We start from the raw sequence: 23,363 nt of genomic DNA, 5'->3' as shown, positions 1-23,363 counted from the left end.
ATATTTCCTGGTGTTTTACAGTCTTTTATCTCCTACCATGGAACATATATATATATTTCCTGGTGTTTTCACAGTCTTTTATCTCCAACCATGGAACATATATATATATATTTCCTGGTGTTTTTACAGTCTTTTATCTCCAACCATGGAACACATATATATATATTTCCTGGTGTTTTACAGTCTTTTATCTCCAACCATGGAACATATATATATATTTCCTGGTGTTTTTACAGTCTTTTATCTCCAACCATGGAACACATATATATATATTTCCTGGTGTTTTACAGTCTTTTATCTCCAACCATGGGACATATATATATATTTCCTGGTGTTTTCACAGTCTTTTATCTCCAACCATGAAACATATATATATATTTCCTGGTGTTTTTACAGTCTTTTATCTCCAACCATGGGACATATATATATATTTCCTGGTGTTTTCACAGTCTTTTATCTCCAACCATGGCACATATATATATATTTCCTGGTGTTTTCACAGTCTTTTATCTCCAACCATGGAACATATATATATATTTCCTGGTGTTTTCACAGTCTTTTATCTCCAACCATGGAACATATATATATATTTCCTGGTGTTTTCACAGTCTTTTATCTCCAACCATGGAACATATATATATATTTCCTGGTGTTTTACAGTCTTTTATGTCCAACCATGGAACATATATATATATTTCTTGGTGTTTTACAGTCTTTTATGTCCAACCATGGAACATATATAAATATTTCCTGGTGTTTTCACAGTCTTTTATCTCCAACCATGGGACATATATATATATTTCCTGGTGTTTTCACAGTCTTTTATCTCCAACCATGGGACATATATATATATTTCCTGGTGTTTTTACAGTCTTTTATCTCCTACCATGGAACATATATATATATTTCCTGGTGTTTTACAGTCTTTTATCTCCAACCATGGGACATATATATATATTTCCTGGTGTTTTACAGTCTTTTATCTCCTACCATGGAACATATATATATATTTCCTGGTGTTTTCACAGTCTTTTATCTCCTACCATGGAACATATATATATATTTCCTGGTGTTTTCACAGTCTTTTATGTCCAACCATGGAACATATATATATATTTCCTGGTGTTTTTAGTCTTTTATGTCCAACCATGGAACATATATATATATTTCCTGGTGTTTTTACAGTCTTTTATGTCCAACCATGGAACATATATAAATATTTCCTGGTGTTTTCACAGTCTTTTATCTCCAACCATGGGACATATATATATATTTCCTGGTGTTTTCACAGTCTTTTATCTCCAACCATGGGACATATATATATATTTCCTGGTGTTTTTACAGTCTTTTATCTCCAACCATGGGACATATATATATATTTCCTGGTGTTTTACAGTCTTTTATCTCCTACCATGGAACATATATATATATTTCCTGGTGTTTTCACAGTCTTTTATCTCCAACCATGGAACATATATATATATATTTCCTGGTGTTTTTACAGTCTTTTATCTCCAACCATGGAACACATATATATATATTTCCTGGTGTTTTACAGTCTTTTATCTCCAACCATGGAACATATATATATATTTCCTGGTGTTTTTACAGTCTTTTATCTCCAACCATGGAACACATATATATATATTTCCTGGTGTTTTACAGTCTTTTATCTCCAACCATGGGACATATATATATATTTCCTGGTGTTTTCACAGTCTTTTATCTCCAACCATGAAACATATATATATATTTCCTGGTGTTTTTACAGTCTTTTATCTCCAACCATGGGACATATATATATATTTCCTGGTGTTTTCACAGTCTTTTATCTCCAACCATGGAACACATATATATATATATTTCCTGGTGTTTTCACAGTCTTTTATGTCCAACCATGGGACATATATATATATTTCCTGGTGTTTTCACAGTCTTTTATCTCCAACCATGGAACATATATATATATTTCCTGGTGTTTTCACAGTCTTTTATCTCCAACCATGGAACATATATATATATTTCCTGGTGTTTTACAGTCTTTTATGTCCAACCATGGAACATATATATATATTTCCTGGTGTTTTACAGTCTTTTATGTCCAACCATGGAACATATATATATATTTCCTGGTGTTTTACAGTCTTTTATGTCCAACCATGGAACATATATAAATATTTCCTGGTGTTTTCACAGTCTTTTATCTCCAACCATGGGACATATATATATATTTCCTGGTGTTTTCACAGTCTTTTATCTCCAACCATGGGACATATATATATATTTCCTGGTGTTTTTACAGTCTTTTATCTCCTACCATGGAACATATATATATTTCCTGGTGTTTTACAGTCTTTTATCTCCAACCATGGGACATATATATATATTTCCTGGTGTTTTACAGTCTTTTATCTCCTACCATGGAACATATATATATATTTCCTGGTGTTTTCACAGTCTTTTATGTCCAACCATGGAACATATATAAATATTTCCTGGTGTTTTCACAGTCTTTTATCTCCAACCATGGGACATATATATATATATTTCCTGGTGTTTTACAGTCTTTTATCTCCAACCATGGGACATATATATATATTTCCTGGTGTTTTCAGTCTTTTATCTCCAACCATGGGACATATATATATATTTCCTGGTGTTTTCACAGTCTTTTATCTCCAACCATGGGACATATATATATATTTCCTGGTGTTTTACAGTCTTTTATCTCCAACCATGGGACATATATATATATTTCCTGGTGTTTTCACAGTCTTTTATCTCCAACCATGGGACATATATATATATTTCCTGGTGTTTTCACAGTCTTTTATCTCCAACCATGGAACATATATATATATTTCCTGGTGTTTTACAGTCTTTTATCTCCAACCATGGGACATATATATATATTTCCTGGTGTTTTACAGTCTTTTATCTCCTACCATGGAACATATATATATATTTCCTGGTGTTTTCACAGTCTTTTATCTCCAACCATGGAACATATATATATATTTCCTGGTGTTTTTACAGTCTTTTATCTCCAACCATGGAACACATATATATATATATTTCCTGGTGTTTTTACAGTCTTTTATCTCCAACCATGGAACACATATATATATATTTCCTGGTGTTTTACAGTCTTTTATCTCCAACCATGGGACATATATATATATTTCCTGGTGTTTTCACAGTCTTTTATCTCCAACCATGGAACATATATATATATATATTTCCTGGTGTTTTCACAGTCTTTTATGTCCAACCATGGGACATATATATATATTTCCTGGTGTTTTTACAGTCTTTTATGTCCAACCATGGAACATATATATATATATATTTCCTGGTGTTTTACAGTCTTTTATCTCCAACCATGGGACATATATATATATTTCCTGGTGTTTTCACAGTCTTTTATCTCCAACCATGGGACATATATATATATTTCCTGGTGTTTTACAGTCTTTTATCTCCAACCATGGGACATATATATATATTTCCTGGTGTTTTCAGTCTTTTATCTCCAACCATGGGACATATATATATATTTCCTGGTGTTTTTACAGTCTTTTATGTCCAACCATGGAACATATATATATATTTCCTGGTGTTTTCACAGTCTTTTATCTCCAACCATGGAACATATATATATATATATTTCCTGGTGTTTTCACAGTCTTTTATGTCCAACCATGGAACACATATATATATATTTCCTGGTGTTTTACAGTCTTTTATCTTCAACCATGGGACATATATATATATTTCCTGGTGTTTTACAGTCTTTTATATCCAACCATGGGACATATATATATATTTCCTGGTGTTTTACAGTCTTTTATCTCCAACCATGGGACATATATATATATTTTGTGCTCAGAACATTTTAGTTGCCAAATAAAAGCATTCGGCCCGCGGGTTGCCAGCTGGGGAACCCTGTTCTAAACCATCTCTAGATAGACAGACTAGGACTCTAACCAACACAAAAAAACAGAGAGTCTAACCAACACAATGTCATCTTGATGAAAACCAGAGAGTCTAACCAACACAGTGTCATCTTGATGAAAACCAGAGAGTCTAACCAACACAATGTCATCTTGAAGAAAACCAGAGAGTCTAACCAACACAATGTCATCTTGAAGAAAACCAGAGAGTCTAACCAACACAATGTCATCTTGATGAAAACCAGAGAGTCTAACCAACACAGTGTCATCTTGATGAAAACCAGAGAGTCTAACCAACACAATGTCATCTTGAAGAAAACCAAAGAGTCTAACCAACACAATGTCATCTTGATGTTGCGATGGGGTTGCTATGGCATCTGTTATTACCCAGAGTTTATGGAGGTGAGTTGCGATGGGGTTGCTGTGGCATCTGTTATTGTCTACCCAGAGTTTATGAAGGTGAGTTGCAATGGGGTTGCTGTGGCATCTGTTATTGTCTACCCAGAGTTTATGGAGGTGAGTTGCAATGGGGTTGCTGTGGCATCTGTTATTGTCTACCCAGAGTTTATGGAGGTGAGTTGCAATGGGGTTGCTATGGCATCTGTTATTGTCTACCCAGAGTTTATGGAGGTGAGTTGCGATGGGGTTGCTATGGCATCTGTTATTATCTACCTACAGTTTATGGAGGTGAGTTGCGATGGGGTTGCTATGGCATCTGTTGTACACAACGCAACTTGAAGAGACAACACAGCATCTTGATTAACACTTGCATTTTTTTTCTGGTGTTGAATATTAAGTTAAGAAATTATTTCTGGGTGTTAAGAAATTATCAAATAAAAAAAGTTAATTGATCTCTCTCTTCTGTCTTTCTCTTTCTGTCTCTCTCCTCTCTCTCTGTTTCTCTCTCTCAATTCAATTTCAATTTAAGGGGCCTTATTTTCATGGGAAACATATGTTTACATTGCCAAAGCAATTGAAATAGACAATAAACAAAAGTGAAATAAACAATAAAAACCTTACAGTAAACATCACACTCACAAAAGTTCCAACAGAATAAAGCCATTTCAAATGTCATTATGTCTATATAAAGTGTTGTAATGATGTACAAATAGTTAGTACAAAAGGGGAAATAAATTAACATAAATATGGGTTGTATTTACAATGGTGTTTGTTCTTCACTGGTTGCCCTTTTCTTGTGGCACAGGTCACACATCTTGCTGTTGTGATGGCACACTGTGGTACATTAAGTAGGTAAAAAGTCTCTCTCTCCTTCCCTCCCTTGAAGCTGTAAACCATAAGCTGGTTTTGGACACATCAGATCATTCATGTAATTATTACTACCAGAGAAAATAAAATCACTAAGTCAATAATTGTATTGTTTATCAGCAGCCTAATACATAGTTTAATATGCTTGACCTTTTCGCAGCATCAGCATGTTGAGGGGTGTTCCAGAGTTGTGGCCTCATGTAGGGAGCAGTGTGGAGCTCAGGCCCAACACTGCACTGTTTCCCTAATAACACACTGTAGATCCCCCTCCTCCCTCTGTAGCTGCCTGCCTGCAGGGCACAAACTCACAGTGCATGGCACATCTAGAATTCAGCTCACACCACGTTTCCTTGGCTTGCCAGGGCCGTTCCACCCCTCCTCCGTTCAGTTATCTGAATCATAGGGGAAAGTAGAGCATAAATAAGTGCAAACTTAAACACATTTTAGAGAAATACTCACATAGAGACATTATTTAATTGCAGAAGTTGATGCATAAGCACACAGACACGAGGCATTGGCTTGTCCTTATTGAAAGAATGCTACACTGGTAATGTGATGTTAAAGAGATTCTCAGAGGTAGGACTTCCCTGATATGCTGCAACAGTAACACACTCACACACGCAAACACGGTCGTACGCAAGGTCACACACACACGCGCACACTCACACACACTGGGCTGAAGGAGAGGGAACCGTTCGCTGGGAAAGGAAAGTCATCGATTGATTGATGATTGGGTGTGTCCAAATAGGACCAGCCTACAGGAGAGATGTGATGTCACCGCCATGTCGCTGCTGTTCAGGGGAGAACAGTGGAGCTGATAGAAGGAGAACAGGAGAACAGAACAGGGGGGTTAACAGCTCCCGGGGGAGTTTTAAAGGAGTCTTTCACCAGCTGGTGGCAACACACACCTCAGCAGTATGTCTGTCATCCTGCTCAATGGCTTTCAGATCACACTGGACCTGGAGCACAAAGAGGAAGACGTAATGTCACTTTTCAAAAGGAAATCTGAGAATGTCCTTAACCAACCCGTCCACTCCCACCCCCTTTGAAGACTTTGTCTGGATCTCAAATGGAACTCTATTCCCTATATAGGGCACTATGTTAGAACAGGACCCATAGGGCTCTAGTCAAAAGTAGTGCTCTATGTAGGGAATAGGGTGACATTTGGGATGTACAGTATGTTGTAGGTTGCTATAGCTAGCTAGCTGCTGCAGTTGTATGAGATTCCTGCATAGTGTTTAGTATTAACCATGGATATTCCAGTGTTCATCAGAGAGCCAGACTGTCCTCTAACCTAATGACAGGCAGCAGGCAGGCAGACAGGCCCTTTGTGTGCTTGGGATTAGTAAGGAATATTGATCTGTCACAGAGGAAAGGTCAGACTAAGCCTAAGTTAGGGACTGTGCTGCTTAGCAGAGGTGGGAACGTGATGTTACTGAACGATGCAGAAGAAGTCGTTAGAATGAATAAGATTTCACTCTGCTGTGTAATAAACTGTGAACACCACCACTGCACCATAGTAAGGCGATAGCAGTCTGTATACGAAGGAAGGTATTATATGGGTTTACCAATTAATAAAGCCGTGCAGGATGTTGAAATAGTTGAAGAGCAGTAGATGCCAGGCTGGTCTGGTGATGGTAGTATACTGTATCTAAAGCATGTTGCCATTGTCTCCCTGATAGTTCCTCAAGCCCTCTCATCTGGGTGATCCTCATGAAACAAGGGTACTCTGTTCCCTACATAGTGCACTACTATGGACCAGGGGCATTTGGGAGCCGCTGTCTGTGATGAATTGAGAGCTGGTTTCTCTGTGTTTCTGTGCTGCCTGCCTGGTCGTTGAGAAGGTGATGATGGACACCAGCTGGGTGCGCTTACATAGTTTTATCTCCGATCTCCAACACATCCCAGACTGACTGCCATTTCTGTCAAGGCTCTGAACACAAGCCAGCCCCCACACCTCCCTCTGTCTATCTATCTGGCACTGAGAGAGCCAACTGAACTATTCAAATTGATGTCAGCAATCTGCTACACACTCCTGTTGGTTGTATTTCCCTTGTCTGAGACGAGCTATTACATTTACAATGAGAAATTAAATTGCATTTACCACTGCTTGATAAAGTCCTAAAAAGTGCAGAGCTCTCTCCTTGATGGGTTCTGGCTTAAATTAGATTGCAAATTGGGACTTTAACAGGGCTTCATACAAGTATGTCTTTCCCCCTCATTATCAGGTTTGATACAGAGTTCAAACTTTCCAATTATCTGAACCTTTGGCCGTTGTTGCCTTTGTGTGGGCTCAGTCAGTCTGCCTAGCTGTGCCCGCTTTAGCAAGTGAAGCAAAACCAGTTCTATCTGCCGGAACGCTTTTACTCCCTGATTAGCAGGAATTTGAAAAATGCTTTTATCCCAGCGGAAGTCAGCCTCACAGCTACAGGAAGCCGGCATGCTACCGCTAATAAAAACCTGATCCTTTCTAATGAGCAGGTTAACGGAGGTTACACGCTGACTACATCAAGGCTACGCTCATTGTGGTATTATTATTTGATTTGACTGGAGTCGTGCTGATATCGTGCTATTGGTCAACGCGGTACCGTTGCCTGGTAGTCTGTGCATACACAATGAGTGATTGGTCAGTTGGATGAACAGGCATGGGTGTTGTTTTGAATGTGTCGCAAAAGGCAGCCTATCGTGCAATACTTTGGACCAGAGGCCTATGAGCCCTGTTCAAACGTAGTGCACTCTAAAGGGTGCCATTTTGGTCACAGCCATTGTGTTAAAAGCCTGGGATCCCCAGGTGTCCTCTCCTCCCTCCTTTCCTCTCCTCTGTCTGCCACCTGTGCTGCCTGCATGGAGACCTCTGCTCCTCTCTGCTGATTGGAGTGGACAGCAGAGTTGAGTGCGGTCAGAGGAATAGAGCAAAACCTCATCCCTGACTGTGTGTGTTCGTGGGTCTGTTCGTCTGTGCTTTCGTGTGTTTTTGTGTGTGCGTTCGTGTGTGTGTAATCAGCTCTGACAGCTGGTGTGTGTAAATGAGGAATGGGAGTGTTACCTCGTACTATCAGTGTCACTGGCCGGTCTGAAGAGCTGACTGGGCTTGAGCTGTGTTGGTTTGACATGGCTCAGTGGCAGGCAGCAGCTCTGTTCATTCAGCCTCAGCTTCTCCCTCTGACAGGCAGCAGAGATGACCTGCAGGACTGTCTGTGTCACACTCTCTGACAGTCAGGGGAGCCATGTGGAGGAAAGTGGATGGGAACAGTACACAGTAAAGGATAGAGGCTGCCTCACAATGTTTCCAGAGTGAGGTTGGAAGATGTTTTACTGGCACCAATGTACACTATTACTGTACACTCCACATTTCAGACTTTAAATGATTACATCACTATATACAGTGCCTTCAGAAAGTACTCATACCTCTTGACTTCTCCCACATTTTGTGTTACAGACGGAATTTAAAATGTGTCACAATACCCCATAATTACAAAGTGCAAACGGACTTGCCTACTTAAATAAAGGTTCAACATCTAAAATCTATATAAACATGTTTTTAGACATTTTAACACATTTATGGCAAATGAAATACAGATATCTAATTTACATAAGTATTCACACCCCAGAGTCAATACTGTGTAGAAGCACTTTTGGTGGCGATTACAGTTACATTTTTTGTTGCAGATTTTCTCAAGCTCTGTTAAGTTAGATGGGGAGTTGCGGTGACCAGCAATCTTCAAGTCTTTCCACAGATTTTCAATGGAATTCAAGTCTGGGCTTTGGCTGGGCCACTCAAGGACTTTCACATTATAGTTCTGTAGCCATTCCAGTGTTGCTTTGGCTGTATGCTTGAGGTCCTGTTGGAACGTACATCTTCGCACCCAGTCTAAGGTCTTTTGCGCTCTGAAGTGGGTTCTCATCAAGGATTTGCCTGTATTTTGTTCCCTCTGTCCTTACCAGTCTCTCAGTCCCTGCCGCTGAAAAGCATCCTCATAGCATGATGCTGCCACCATGCTACACGGTAGGGATGGTGTTAGACGGGTGATGAACTATGCATGATTTTCTCCATACATATCGCTTTGCATTCAGGCAAAAGAGTTACATTTTTGTCTCATCAGACCATAGAATATTTTGTCTTATGAGTCATGTGCCCTTTTGCAGACTCCAGGTGTGCTGTCATGTGCCTTTTTCTTAGTAGTGGCTTCTGTTTGGCCACTCTCCCATAATGCCCAGATTCTGGCAGGTTCTCCCGTCTCAGGCAAGGAACTCTGTTGTTCTGTCAGAGTGGTCATTGGGTTCTTGGTCACCTCCCTGATCAAGGTCCTTCTTGCCCTGTTGTTTGGTTGGACGGCCAGCTCTAGGCAGGATCTGCGTAGTTCCAGCTTTTTTTCCATCTCCCAATGATGGAGACCACTGTGTTCTTGGAAACTTAACACTCTAGAACTTGTTTCATACCCTTCCAGATATATGCCTCATCACAATTCTCTCTCTCGGAGAGGTACGGACAGTTCCTTGGTATAGTTTCTGCACTGTCAACTGTAGGACCTTGTATAGACAGGTGTGTTTTTTTCTAAATCATGGCCAAACAATTGAATTGGCCACAGGTGGAGTCCAATCAAGTTGTAGTGGCATCTCAAGGATGATCAAAGGAAACTGGATGCACCGGAGCTCATTTTGGAGTGTCATAGCAAAGGGGTGTGAATAGTTATGTAAATTAGATATTTCTGTATTTCATTTACAATACCATTCGTCTGTACATTTCAAAAAACATGTTTTCACTTTGTCATTATGGGGTATTGTGTAGATAGGTGAGAAAAAAAGATATATTTAAAGGAATAATCCGCCCCCAGAAATAAAATCATGATACCTCTGTCAATTTGGTGAAAGCCTATGTTCTATTGCTGGGTAAAATAACAGATGTCCCCGTGATTTAACTTCTATCTGGTCCGTCTTTGAAAATCAGGAAATCGTGTAGGAGTGCGTCTTAACGACATCATTCTCGTCATAGGGGTTACCACACTATCAGATTTCATAACGCTTTTAAAACAATGACCTCTTCTCCAGATCGTCAAATCAGCCAATAGAACACATACATACATCTATATCCTCATGACAAAGTAGAGATTTTGCTTAGATGTACCCAATCTAAACAGTGTAGCAAATTATTCAACTTCAAGTACCATGTTGCAATGCCCCCTGTGTGTCTGTGGGAAGCAGAGATATTACAGAAAGGAGGAGATAGGAATCCCACTGGGCAATGAATGGAGAAACGCCCCACCCAACTGACTGTCGACCCATCTGCATTCACGTGGTCATGCTGCGTCACGCGGAGGCTAAACTAAACGTCACGCAATCCCTTCTCAAAGTCCGAGTATGAGTTATACGATATTAAAGAGAACAAGTTAATTATCTCACATCTTGGAAAAGATTTGCAATGTTGTACTTCTTGAAATTCGTGCTAATGTTCGGTTTTTGAGCAAGCGCCCAATTGACTCCCATTCACTTCTTGAAGGAGAGCTGTTCTTGTCCCAGAATCGCCCAGAATGCACCGCAAGGCCCATTGGCAACATATACAATAGGTGTTAATTCGATTCTAATGGCTCTCGCTCTGGGCAGAGACGAAATGCAAGTTGAACTCGGTGAGAGTGCAGTTTGTTAAGCCGATTTTACAGCTAGCTAGCTACTTCACATGCTGATATTGATGTTGGTATTGTTGTGCGTAGCTATGTTTTCTAGCTAGCTAGCTAACTGGCCAGCCAGCCCAGAGAGAGAGCATTGCATTTAGGGTTTTGTAGTAAATTTGAGCTACAACAGATTTCCAAAAACAATTTTCACATGTTTCTACCAACCTTGTTATAATGACCAAATTATTATAACTTGTTCCAAAGAAATTATTCAAATATGAGTGTTATTTAACACTATTTAACACGTAATCATATGAATTAGTGGTTTGGGCTGGATTATCCCTTTAATCCATGTTGAATTCAGGCTGTAACACAACAACATGTGGAATAAGTCCAGGGGTGTGTACTTCCTGAAGGCTCTGTGTACCTAATCTTAAAGCTAGAATCCTTCATGGAGACAATAACAAAGCGGTCACCAGCCTGTTTTGGGAAAAAGCTGAGGGATGGTCCTGGAGAAATATAACCAGACTTAAATTCATAGACAGAGCTATGGATGCAAGGACTGACCATCCATGATATCACAATTATAGATTTCATCATTTCTTGAGGTTTATATGGTAATTATTAACATTTGCATTGTTTAAAAGAGAGAGAGAGAGAGAGAGAGAGAGAGAGAGAGAGAGAGAGAGAGAGAGAGAGAGAGAGAGAGAGAGAGAGAGAGAGAGAGAGAGAGAGAGAGAGAGAGAGAGAGAGAGAGAGAGAGAGAGAGAGAGAGAGAGAGAGAGAGAGAGAGAGAGAGAGAGAGAGAGAGAGAGAGAGAGATTTTTAATATAAAAATCCAAATCCCTCCCAGCCAGGCAGCTGCTGGAGGATCTGTGGTAGTAGACCGACTGTGTTAAATGTCATCCACACATTGTGCCATTATTAAGGAAGCGTGACAGGTTGAATCAGAGCTGTACTCAGGCACACTCTCAACTTCATCAGATTGTAAATAAGATCAGAAGGTTGTCTGCAGCTGTGGAGAATGTGGGCAGAGCGGATCTTATTATTTTGCCCTCCAGCCTAGCTGGGCAAATGCCACTTCATCCACGCAATCTGCGTCTACATGAAAATGTGTGTTTTTTTCCCCCCCTAACGTTAAGGACAGTCGTCGTACAGAGTTGTCTGTATGGCACAGAGATGTATTGAAGTTGAGAAATGAGTTGTACTGTACATGCATACTGCATTAGTTGTCATTAGCCCAAAACTTGTGTAGGATCGTGTTTAGAGAGCCATGGCTTTGACCCAGATAGTATCCACTGCTGTTGACATGGTTTCAGTTCAGTTATTCCTCCTCTATAATAAGTCTTCAACAGGCCTGTATCAGTATTACTGGCTGCCTTGACAGGAACGGATTTCGGTAGTTCAGTTTCTCTTAACGTGACAGTGATGCAGGGTGCTATGGATTTAGAATGATGTGGAACTGGGAATGCTAACCATGCAGGCTGGGGGTGAGACACTACCACCCTACAGATGGACCTGATTTGTCTTCAGATTTAATGGCTGAAAGCTATGTGAGTCATCGCGACACGGGGAAAGACTTCGTTGGCTGGGCCCTCGATGTAGCCTAAGTTGAGCTATAATTTAATGTCACTTCGCACACAGGATGCCTTCAGTTCAATGTAGATGTGTCCCAATTGGCACCCTATCTCCTATATAGTGCTATATAGGGTGTAATTTGGGATGCAGGCTCGGCAATCTGTGAGGCTTGGAGAAGAAGCCTGGCTATTTACACTCCTCTGTCACCCCGTCAGGGAGATAAAGCTTGGCCATTCATCAGTTCTGGTTACACCTCTGTCTAGTCTACTCTATGGGGGTAAAGTGGAATTACGATCCAGGCCCTCTGCTCACCTTTAACTCTCCATATTTGTTCCTGTTTTGTTTTATGAGCACAATTTAATGTTAATGACGTGTCATCACTCAGGTTCACACGGAGATCGATGGGAGAGGGTTGTTTCTGAACTACAATAATGTAGGAGGTCAGGGAAGAGTGGAGGGAGAGGGGAGAGAGGAGGGAGAGAGGAAAGAGTGGAGGGAGAGAGGAAAGAGTGGAGGGAGAGAGGGAAGAGTGGAGGGGAGAGGAAAGAGTGGAGGGAGAGAGGGAAGAGTGGAGGGAGAGAGGGAAGAGTGGAGGGAGAGAGGGGGAAGAGTGGAGGGAGAGAGGAAGAGTGGAGGGAGAGAGGGAAGAGTGGAGGGAGAGAAGGAAGAGTGGAGGGAGAGAGGGAAGTGTGGAGGGAGAGAGGGAAGTGTGGAGGAAGAGAGGGAAGTGTGGAGGGAGAGATGGAAGTGTGGAGGGAGAGAGGGAAGGGTGGAGGGAGAGAGGGAAGGGTGGAGGGAGAGAGGGAAGGGTGGAGGGGGAGAGGGAGGGTGGAGGGGAAGGGAAGAGTGGAGGGAGAGAGGAAAGAGTGCAGGGGAGAGGGAAGGGAGAGGGTGGAGTGGAGGGTGAGAGGGAAGGGTGGAGGGTGAGAGGGAAGGGTGGAGGGAGAGAGGGAAAAGAGTGCAGGGAGAGAGGGAAGGGTGTGGAGGGGAGAGGGTGAGAGTGGAGGGTGAGAGGGAAGAGTGGAGGGTGAGTGGGAGGGTGGAAGGATAGAGGAGAGGGGGAAGGGAGAGAGGAGGGTGGAAGGAGAGAGGAAAGAGTGGAGGGAAGATGGAAGGAGAGAGGAAAGAGTGGAGGGAAGATTGGAGGGAGATAGGGAAGGGTCGAGGGAGAGAAGAAAGGTGGATGGAGAGAGAAAAGGGTGGATGGAGAGAGGGAAGAGTGGAGGGAGAGAGGAAAGAGTGGAGGGAGAGAGGAAAGAGTGGAGGGAGAGAGGAAAGAGTGGAGGGAGAGGGTGAGAGTGGAGGGTGAGAGGGAAGAGTGGAGGGTGAGTGGGAGGGTGGAAGGATAGAGGAGAGGGGGAAGAATGGAGGAGAGAGGGAAGAGTGGAAGAGAGAGGAAAGAGGAGGTGAGAGGGAAGGTGGTGCAGATAAGTGGAGATATGGTTGGGGGAACAGTTTGTATCCCATATAAGTTTGTCTGTTATATAGTACACTGCATATATACATGTGTAGGGTCTTAATTTGATCACTCTTTTGTTACAGAAATGTTCCTGCACCACAGGAAATGCAGATGAGCTTCGGGATTTACATACATTCAATGAAAGCCCACACTAACACACGGTTATATTAACAGTATTGCACTTTTCATGTAGCCTAATAACCTAACCACCAATCAAGCAACATTATAGATTAAACGTTAAAATTCTGTTGCTGCAATATTATTTTGCTGTGACAATTCAGGTCAAATTAAAATCCTACATCTGTAGGCAAACTAATGTAGGCCCCTACAACAAACTTGATATTGTGTAGTTAGTATGAAAGCAGATTGGACATCAACTAGGACTGGTCAATTTTTGTGTTGTCATCTGTATTTCATGTTTCAGTTTTCTCCTTTCTCAGTATGTTCAGGTTGCCTGCTGACTTCTATGTGACTTTCAACCTCAAGAGGATGTCTCTCTGGTTAATCACAGGCTCGTGTTGTCCCTCTGCACTTCATTGGGAGATTTACTCCTAGCGGCAGTGGTGTTTACTCTTATCTGGTGTTCTGCACAATGGCTTAGCTGCCTCACATAAGCTACACTACTTTACAAACATTTGATGGAATTCTCTTTGGAGGACTGAGGACACCATATATGGAAAACTGGGAAATAAATGTTTCCCAGCCGTGCAATACATCATTGTTATGTAAAAACTCCCTCTAATACGTTTTCTATGGGTGACCTCTAGTCTTGTTTAAATGTGTCTAGCCTGCCTGCCACAATGTTTTCTTCCTTTGAGCACCTCTATACACAAGCTGTAATTGGTTGTGAATCAAAAGGCTTAATCAATAAGGGAGCTGTGGAGAGTCATTTTCAATAAAGATGTACATTACTCCTGGGTGCCGAGGTGTCAGAAGGCTCCTTTCTCCCCGCAGAAGATTAGTCAGAGGTCCTTTTCTCACATGACTGATCTTAGAGCCGAGGCACGCTGCGGTGCCTTCACACAAACACACTGAAATACTCCCATACGTTCAGTAGGCCTCAGATTCAGAGGCAATGCATGGACCCTAATGAAGATGAAACGTCTCTCTGTGCTATGAAGGTACCTAAGCCTGCCTCTGTGTTTCTCTCACTCTCTTTCTCTCTCTTTGTCTCTCTCTCTTCTCCCCCCTCTCCATCTTTCTCTCTCTCTCTCCCTCTCCTCTCTCTCTCTCTTCTCCCCCCTCTCTCTCCCTCTCCTCTCTCTCTCTCTCCCTCCTCCACAGCCTGGTCAGAGACAGCAGGATCCTACCTGTTGTCTTTCAAGTCATGGCGGTAAGTTAAGAGTCCCACTTAAAATGCTGCTTTTTTTTCTTAATACTAAAATCTTATGTTCCAGGAAACTGCTTTGGTGTGCGGTTTTATTTATCACTTGTGTTTCCTGCCCGACTTTTCATTTCCAGGCTCAAGAAAAAAAGCTATCTCCTAAAAATATAAGTGGTTTGTCAAATTCCCACCTCCACTCGACTCTGAGTCTGTGTCTCTCTCCGTCTTTCAGACGGCCCGAGGTGGAAACTAGTGGAAAGGAATGTTAAGATGAAAGCCACATTACAAAGCACCTTGCTTCCTCCTCCCCCACCCCACCTGGCTGTTTTATTCTCTGTCGTGAAAATATATGAGTCCCATTGGGTGGAGAAAACTTTGGGCTATTGGAACATAATTCAAAGGCTGTGGGGGAATTCTGCTGGGCCAGACATTTTACCTCCCATCCACCCCACCCCCATCCCACAGTCTGCCTACTTCTCTCTCTCTGTCATTTCAGGCCGAGCCCATTTTGCACCAGCAGCGCTCGTTTGCCAGGGTTCTTTATTGATTTATTATTCAAATGAGTGTGCTGTGCGGTGGTGACCCATCACAGTACATTGTGTAATTGAGTGACGGAGGGAGCGGAACAGCCTTTTGAGGGGCTGTGCTTAATGGAGTGAGAATATGAAGTGGTCGTCGTCCCCCAGCTCCTACAACAGGTTACATATTCATCAGACCAGAACGCTTATTTCAGTAAACAGCCAATTCCCCCTTGACCTCAATCCACCAGTAACTGCTCTGCACTCTTTAATGAACTTATCGCTTGGGTGACTTCTCAGACAAGTTGCCACTGCATGTAAGAACACTTTGAGAAACATCACACAGACGCAATCAGTTAGCTGTTAGGTTGATTGTCCTTACGTGTTGTGTTGCTTTCCACGGGTCTCTTCTATGTTTTGGAGGTATAGTTGTGTTGCTTTCCACAGGTCTCTTCTATGTTTTGGAGGTGTAGTTGTGTTGCTTTCCACAGGTCTCTTCTATGTTTTGGAGGTATAGTTGTGTTGCTTTCCACGGGTCTCTTCTATGTTTTGGAGGTATAGTTGTGTTGCTTTCCACAGGTCTCTTCTATGTTTTGGAGGTATAGTTGTGTTGCTTTCCACAGGTCTCTTCTATGTTTTGGAGGTGTAGTTGTGTTGCTTTCCACAGGTCTCTTCTATGTTTTGGAGGTGTAGTTGTGTTGCTTTCCATGGGTCTCTTCTTCTATGTTTTGGAGGTATAGTTGTGTTGCTTTCCACGGGTCTCTTCTATGTTTTGGAGGTATAGTTGTGTTGCTTTCCACAGGTCTCTTCTATGTTTTGGAGGTGTAGTTGTGTTGCTTTCCATGGGTCTCTTCTTCTATGTTTTGGAGGTATAGTTGTGTTGCTTTCCATGGGTCTCTTCTTCTATGTTTTGGAGGTGTAGTTGTGTTGCTTTCCACGGGTCTCTTCTATGTTTTGGAGGTATAGTTGTGTTGCTTTCCACGGGTCTCTTCTATGTTTTGGAGGTGTAGTTGTGTTGCTTTCCACAGGTCTCTTCTATGTTTTGGAGGTGTAGTTGTGTTGCTTTCCACAGGTCTCTTCTATGTTTTGGAGGTATAGTTGTGTTGCTTTCCACGGGTCTCTTCTATGTTTTGGAGGTGTAGTTGTGTTGCTTTCCACAGGTCTCTTCTATGTTTTGGAGGTATAGTTGTGTTGCTTTCCACGGGTCTCTTCTATGTTTTGGAGGTATAGTTGTGTTGCTTTCCACGGGTCTCTTCTATGTTTTGGAGGTGTAGTTGTGTTGCTTTCCACGGGTCTCTTCTATGTTTTGGAGGTATAGTTGTGTTGCTTTCCACGGGTCTCTTCTATGTTTTGGAGGTATAGTTGTGTTGCTTTCCACAGGTCTCTTCTATGTTTTGGAGGTGTAGTTGTGTTGCTTTCCACAGGTCTCTTCTTCTATGTTTTGGAGGTATAGTTGTGTTGCTTTCCACAGGTCTCTTCTATGTTTTGGAGGTATTGTTGTGTTGCTTTCCACGGGTCTCTTCTATGTTTTGGAGGTATAGTTGTGTTGCTTTCCACAGGTCTCTTCTATGTTTTGGAGGTGTAGTTGTGTTGCTTTCCACAGGTCTCTTCTATGTTTTGGAGGTGTAGTTGTGTTGCTTTCCACGGGTCTCTTCTATGTTTTGGAGGTATAGTTGTGTTGCTTTCCACAGGTCTCTTCTTCTATGTTTTGGAGGTGTAGTTGTGTTGCTTTCCACAGGTCTCTTCTTCTATGTTTTGGAGGTGTAGTTGTGTTGCTTTCCACAGGTCTCTTCTATGTTTTGGAGGTGTAGTTGTGTTGCTTTCCACAGGTCTCTTCTTCTATGTTTTGGAGGTGTAGTTGCTTTCCAGTTGCTTTCCATGGGTCTCTTCTTCTATGTTTTAGAGGTGTAGTTGCTTTCCATGGGTCTCTTCTTCTATGTTTTGGAGGTATAGTTGTGTTGCTTTCCACAGGTCTCTTCTTCTATGTTTTGGAGGTGTAGTTGTGTTGCTTTCCACAGGTCTCTTCTATGTTTTGGAGGTGTAGTTGTGTTGCTTTCCACAGGTCTCTTCTTCTATGTTTTGGAGGTGTAGTTGCTTTCCACGGGTCTCTTCTTCTATGTTTTGGAGGTGTAGTTGCTTCCACAGGTCTCTTCTTCTATGTTTTGGAGGTGTAGTTGCTTTCCACAGGTCTCTTCTTCTATGTTTTGGAGGTGTAGTTGCTTTCCACAGGTCTCTTCTTCTATGTTTTGGAGGTGTAGTTGCTTTCCACAGGTCTCTTCTTCTATGTTTTGGAGGTGTAGTTGCTTTCCACAGGTCTCTTCTTCTATGTTTTGGAGGTGTAGTTGCTTTCCACGGGTCTCTTCTTCTATGTTTTGGAGGTGTAGTTGTTTTGCTTTCCACGGGTCTCTTCTTCTATGTTTTGGAGGTGTAGTTGCTTTCCACGGGTCTCTTCTTCTATGTTTTGGAGGTGTAGTTGCTTTCCACAGGTCTCTTCTTCTATGTTTTGGAGGTGTAGTTGCTTTCCACAGGTCTCTTCTTCTATGTTTTGGAGGTGTAGTTGCTTTCCACAGGTCTCTTCTTCTATGTTTTGGAGGTGTAGTTGCTTTCCACGGGTCTCTTCTTCTATGTTTTGGAGGTGTAGTTGTTTTGCTTTCCACGGGTCTCTTCTTCTATGTTTTGGAGGTATAGGCCAGGCCTAACCATGATAGTACCAACTAGGACGTATGTAGACTTTATCACATGCATGTCATCATTACATTTAGAGGACCTAATGTTCTGAATTAGTGATTCAACTAATAAGTTCTGGAATGCGTTAGAAAAGCCTCCCTCCACACAGTTTAACACCATACAATGCAGTGTTACATACGCAGCCAATCAGGAAGGAGAGCCATTTAGTGTGCATTACCAGCCGATCAGTGTCATGCAGGTCAACCACATAAACACTGCTCTATCCAATATAGACTCAGTCTGGACTCTATCACACACTAATCCTGCTCTCCTCTCCACCGTTGGAGGGTTCACCATTCATATAGTGCCTAGTTGTTACACCTACAGGACATACACTATGGCCAGTCCATTACAGGCTTTACAGATACATAGTGACAGGATTAAATCAGCTCTTCTCACTCTCACTTCACTGTAGTCACCATGTGTGTGTAGTGAGTGTACCAAATGGAAGCCTATTCCCTATATGGTGCACTGCTTTTGACATATGGGCCCTGGTCAAAAGTAGTGCACTACATAGGGAATAGGGTTCACTTTTGGGACGTATACCATACTTTTTTAACTTTACTCTGAACCACAATGGCTTGCCTTCTCCAATCCAATGGAAGCTGATATGCGGGTTTGGTCGGGATCGTATCAAATTGCTTTTTGGCGACACAGTTAGTGCAGACTGCAGTAGTAATAGCTGTCCACGTATTTACTTTTAAGGCCAGTTCAGCAGTTTCACGGACTGGCATTGATTCAGGCCAGAGACGGCATGAAAGTGGTCCACGGACGGAGCAGTAATGCACCTCACTAATGAGTGTGGCGAGGAAGACAGTGGTGACTGACAGTGGCATTGATTGAGTTTGGTCCAACATCAGCAGACTGATCCTTAAGCAAGTGTTTAGGGAGCTTGACTCTGGTTACAACAAGAGCCCCAAGTAACAATGCTAGGCTCTAGCCCTCCTTTCCTGCTGTCCTGAATCTAATGTCTGGAGACTGAAGCTCACGTCTAGTTTGTTGTGGCTGCTGCAATGCATCATGGTCTTTTACTGATGATCATGATTGATTGTGTTAAGGAGAATGCTTGAGACTTGAGACCCCTCAAATGTCCCTGTTTTAACAGCTTTGTTTTAAAGGTTAATGTTGGCATAGAAGTTAATGAACAAAGATGGTCGGTGGAGTGGACCCCCTCCCTGTTGCAGGATGGCTTTATCTCTGCCTTCCCCTGATTGTAGTGTCTCTGCCCCATATTCAATTTGATGTCATCTGACAGTGTAAATCTAATTGGAAGAAAATCCATTTTGCCTGTGTGTGTGGGGGGGGGAGGTAGGTAGGAATGTACAGTCGGTGGACTCTGTATGAGTTTGTGAGCTTTAAGAGAGAAAGGAGAATCTAATAGAATCAGAGGTTTATACAGCTCTGATTGCAACATTGCTGGTATTAGGAGAATAGTTGCGCTCCCCCATTCTCATTAACAACAGCAGAGAAGAAAAGTCTGCATTGCGACAAATATTGATCTGGAGACCAAATTACAGCTTGAAAGAAAGTCAAATAGCAGACATAAACACTGTCTTTTGTTGTACTGCAAAGCTACTTTTCAGAGCTTGTTTTACACAGTAGGACACACTGAAGAAGAAGAATCCTTTTAATCCATTTTCCTTGCAGTCAACAGAAATGCATCGACTGCTTACCCCCTCGCAAAGACACACACACACACACACACACACACACACGTTTGAAGTTAGTTCAGAAGAGGCAGCCAAGCAGCTACATAGGAGTTTGAAGTTCTGGGATTGGGCCTGTGATAGTCAGGCTCCAGTCTAGTTCCATGTAAACCAACACAGAGAGACATACGTTGAGTTGAGAACTGAAGTGATTGTTGGTTCAGACTGTGAGGCCAGAGGCAGCCAATGGTATGTTTGGGATTGTGATGATGAGATCTGAAGTTAGCATTATAGATGATGAGAGATCAAGTCAAGCTGCAGGCAGACAGCACAATTCCATGACACATCTGATAAGATACAGAAATGAGGACAAGCTTTTTCGGGAGGCGATAAAAAGTAGTTTTTCTTTCCGTCCTTATATTTTCAGTATGTTTCTATCCCAACTCTGTCATCTGTCAGAAAGGACGCAGCCACACAGTCATATACGTTTCTCCTCCATGTGTCTCCCTATTCATCCTTATCAAATCAAACCAGTCTTTGTGTTAAACAAAGTGTTTATAGGAAGTAGTGAGTCAATCAGTTGAGCCCATCAGGGTTTAGGTCTAGGCCCACACATGTATCTTCATTAAGGGCTGTTGATACCTGCATGACCCCTGCTCTTCTCAAGTGGCCTAGCAGAGAAAACATGTGGAAAAGCGATGGTTCTGGGCCTTGAGATTCCATGGCTAATTTATCCAGGAGACTGAGGAGAATCCCTGAGCTACTGGCCCAACTCTGTGCTTCTCTCTCTGCTTCTCTCTGCCTTCCTGTCAGCCTGTAAACTGTGGAAGCCCCTTGAACAAAAATTGTCTGGGCCCTAATTATGGCTGCATTGATTTGCTGTGTGTGTGTGTGTGTGTGTGTGTGTGTGTGTGTGTGTGTGTGTGTGTGTTTTCACTCTGGCCTAGATCCCAGACATCCTAGCTCAGGCCTTCATTGCCTACCTACTTATTCTGTTCCTAATCCAACCCTGCTCACCAGATAATTACACAACCTTCACCAAGGCTCATCCCCTGCACCCTGCTCACCAGATAATTACACAACCTTCATCAAGGCTCACCAGATAATTACACAACCTTCATCAAGGCTCACCAGATAATTACACAACCTTCACCAAGGCTCATCAGATAATTACACAACCTTCACCAAGGCTCACCAGATAATTACACAACCTTCACCAAGGCTCATCCCTTGCACCCTGCTCACCAGATAATTACACAACCTTCACCAAGGCTCATCCCCTGCACCCTGCTCACCAGATAATTACACAACCTTCACCAAGGCTCATCCCCTGCACCCTGCTCACCAGATAATTACACAACCTTCACCAAGGCTCACCAGATAATTACACAACCTTCACCAAGGCTCACCAGATAATTACACAACCTTCACCAAGGCTCACCAGATAATTACACAACCTTCACCAAGGCTCACCAGATAATTACACAACCTTCACCAAGGCTCAACCCCTGCACCCTGCTCACCAGATAATTACACAACCTTCACCAAGGCTCACCAGATAATTTCACAACCTTCACCAAGGCTCACCAGATAATTACACAACCTTCACCAAGGCTCACCAGATAATTGCACAACCTTCATCAAGGCTCACCAGATAATTACACAACCTTCACCAAGGCTCATCCCCTGCACCCTGCTCATCAGATAATTACACAACCTTCACCAAGGCTCATCCCTTGCACCCTGCTCATCAGATAATTACACAACCTTCACCAAGGCTCATCCCCTGCACCCTGCTCATCAGATAATTACACAACCTTCACCAAGGCTCATCCCTTGCACCCTGCTCATCAGATAATTACACAACCTTCACCAAGGCTCATCCTCCCCACATCCCAAAGTAACCTCCACCTCCTCCATCTCCCTCCTCCAACTCTCACCAAGCTCCCCCATCTCCGTCCTCCCTCTCCCCAAGCTCCCCCATCTCCCTCCTCCAACTCACCAAGCTCCCCCATCTCCCTCCTCCCTCTCCCCAAGCTTCCCATCTCCCTCCTCCCTCTCCCCAAGCTCCCCCATCTCCCTCCTCCCTCTCCCCAAGCTCCCCCATCTCCCTCCTCCCGCTCCCCAAGCTCCCCCATCTCCCCCCTCCCTCTCCCCAAGCTCCCCCATCTCACTCCTCCCTCTCCCCAAGCTCCCCCATCTCCTTCTCCCCAAGCTCCCCCATCTCCCTCTCCCCAAGCTCCCCCATCCCCCTCTCCCCAAGCTCCCCCATCTCCCTCCTCCCTCTCCCCAAGCTGCCCTTTCTCCCTCCTCCCTCTCCCCAAGCCCCCCTGCTCCTCTGCTGTTCTTCATCTAGCCCTCAGCCAGATCCTGAAGATGCTTCCTCTCTCAAAAGTTAAGATGCTAATGACTATTCTTCATTAAAGCTCAGCTATTTCTTCAGTCATCATCAGATCTAGGCCCTTAAGATGGCACACACAGGTGTATCTAGACCCTGTGAAAGGTATAATGTAAGCAGCAGATGATAATGTAGTCAATACAAATGCAGAATGTTAGCTACTGTATGCTTCAGTTTTCAGAATAAGACGTACTGTGGGTGCAGGGGACAGTAGTTGTGAAAACAAGAGTACTGCAGAAGCATTGCTAAGGCACATTTGCTCAAATCCATCCCTAAGGCTCTCAATATTTGAGGATTGCCCTGAAAGACTGTGTGCTTCCATGGGTTTTTGCCCTTCCTTTCCCTCGCCCCCTATTCATTTCTCCTGTGTCTTTATTCCATGTTGTGTTCTCTCCAGGAGCACCAGGACAATATCCTGGGTGGAACCATGCAGAAGGCCATGGCTCTCCTCAGCAACCTGACTGGACAGAAAGACGTGGATCTACAACCCTTCTACCAACAAGGTACGGTGCACTGCCTCACACAAATGAATGCATTGTACCGTATCTAGGCCTAACAGTTTCCACCCAATTTACAAAGAACACCGTGCACAAGTCCCATGTGGTTCCATGTGACTTAGTTGGTAGAACATGAACTCTATCAGAAAGGTACAGTGACTGACATAAACACGTCTTTGATGGGTTAATGCAGCACTGTGTGTAATACAACACCCAACAGTTTCTCCATCATTGACAAAGACAATCATACACAGGTACAAAACAACCTGTGTTGATTCCTCTCCTGTGTTTTCAGTTACTGGAGTGTGTTTCCTTGCCAGTAACACCACCCCTTTACCTTCGGCTCAGACCGCTTATTGCATTGGGATCCTGTGGTGCTTTAAGCCGT

General features: G+C 42.9%; 1 protein-coding gene across 1 annotated transcript in view; it reads left to right on the top strand.

Moving 5' to 3' along the window:
- Positions 1 to 23,363, top strand: part of LOC139419042 (serine/threonine-protein kinase ULK4-like) — a 199,629-nt gene that overhangs the window by 74,006 nt on the left and 102,260 nt on the right. The window contains exons 28-29 of the mRNA XM_071168905.1: positions 15,150 to 15,198; positions 22,876 to 22,981. Of these exons, the coding sequence (XP_071025006.1) occupies positions 15,150 to 15,198; positions 22,876 to 22,981 (155 nt within the window). The remainder of the gene's footprint in view (positions 1 to 15,149; positions 15,199 to 22,875; positions 22,982 to 23,363) is intronic.

The sequence above is a fragment of the Oncorhynchus clarkii genome, chromosome 2 (genome assembly GCF_045791955.1).
Source record: "Oncorhynchus clarkii lewisi isolate Uvic-CL-2024 chromosome 2, UVic_Ocla_1.0, whole genome shotgun sequence".
Classification (NCBI taxonomy): Eukaryota; Metazoa; Chordata; class Actinopteri; order Salmoniformes; family Salmonidae; genus Oncorhynchus; species Oncorhynchus clarkii.
Note: the sequence above shows the minus strand (reverse complement) of the source record. Positions and strands in the feature narration are given on the sequence as shown.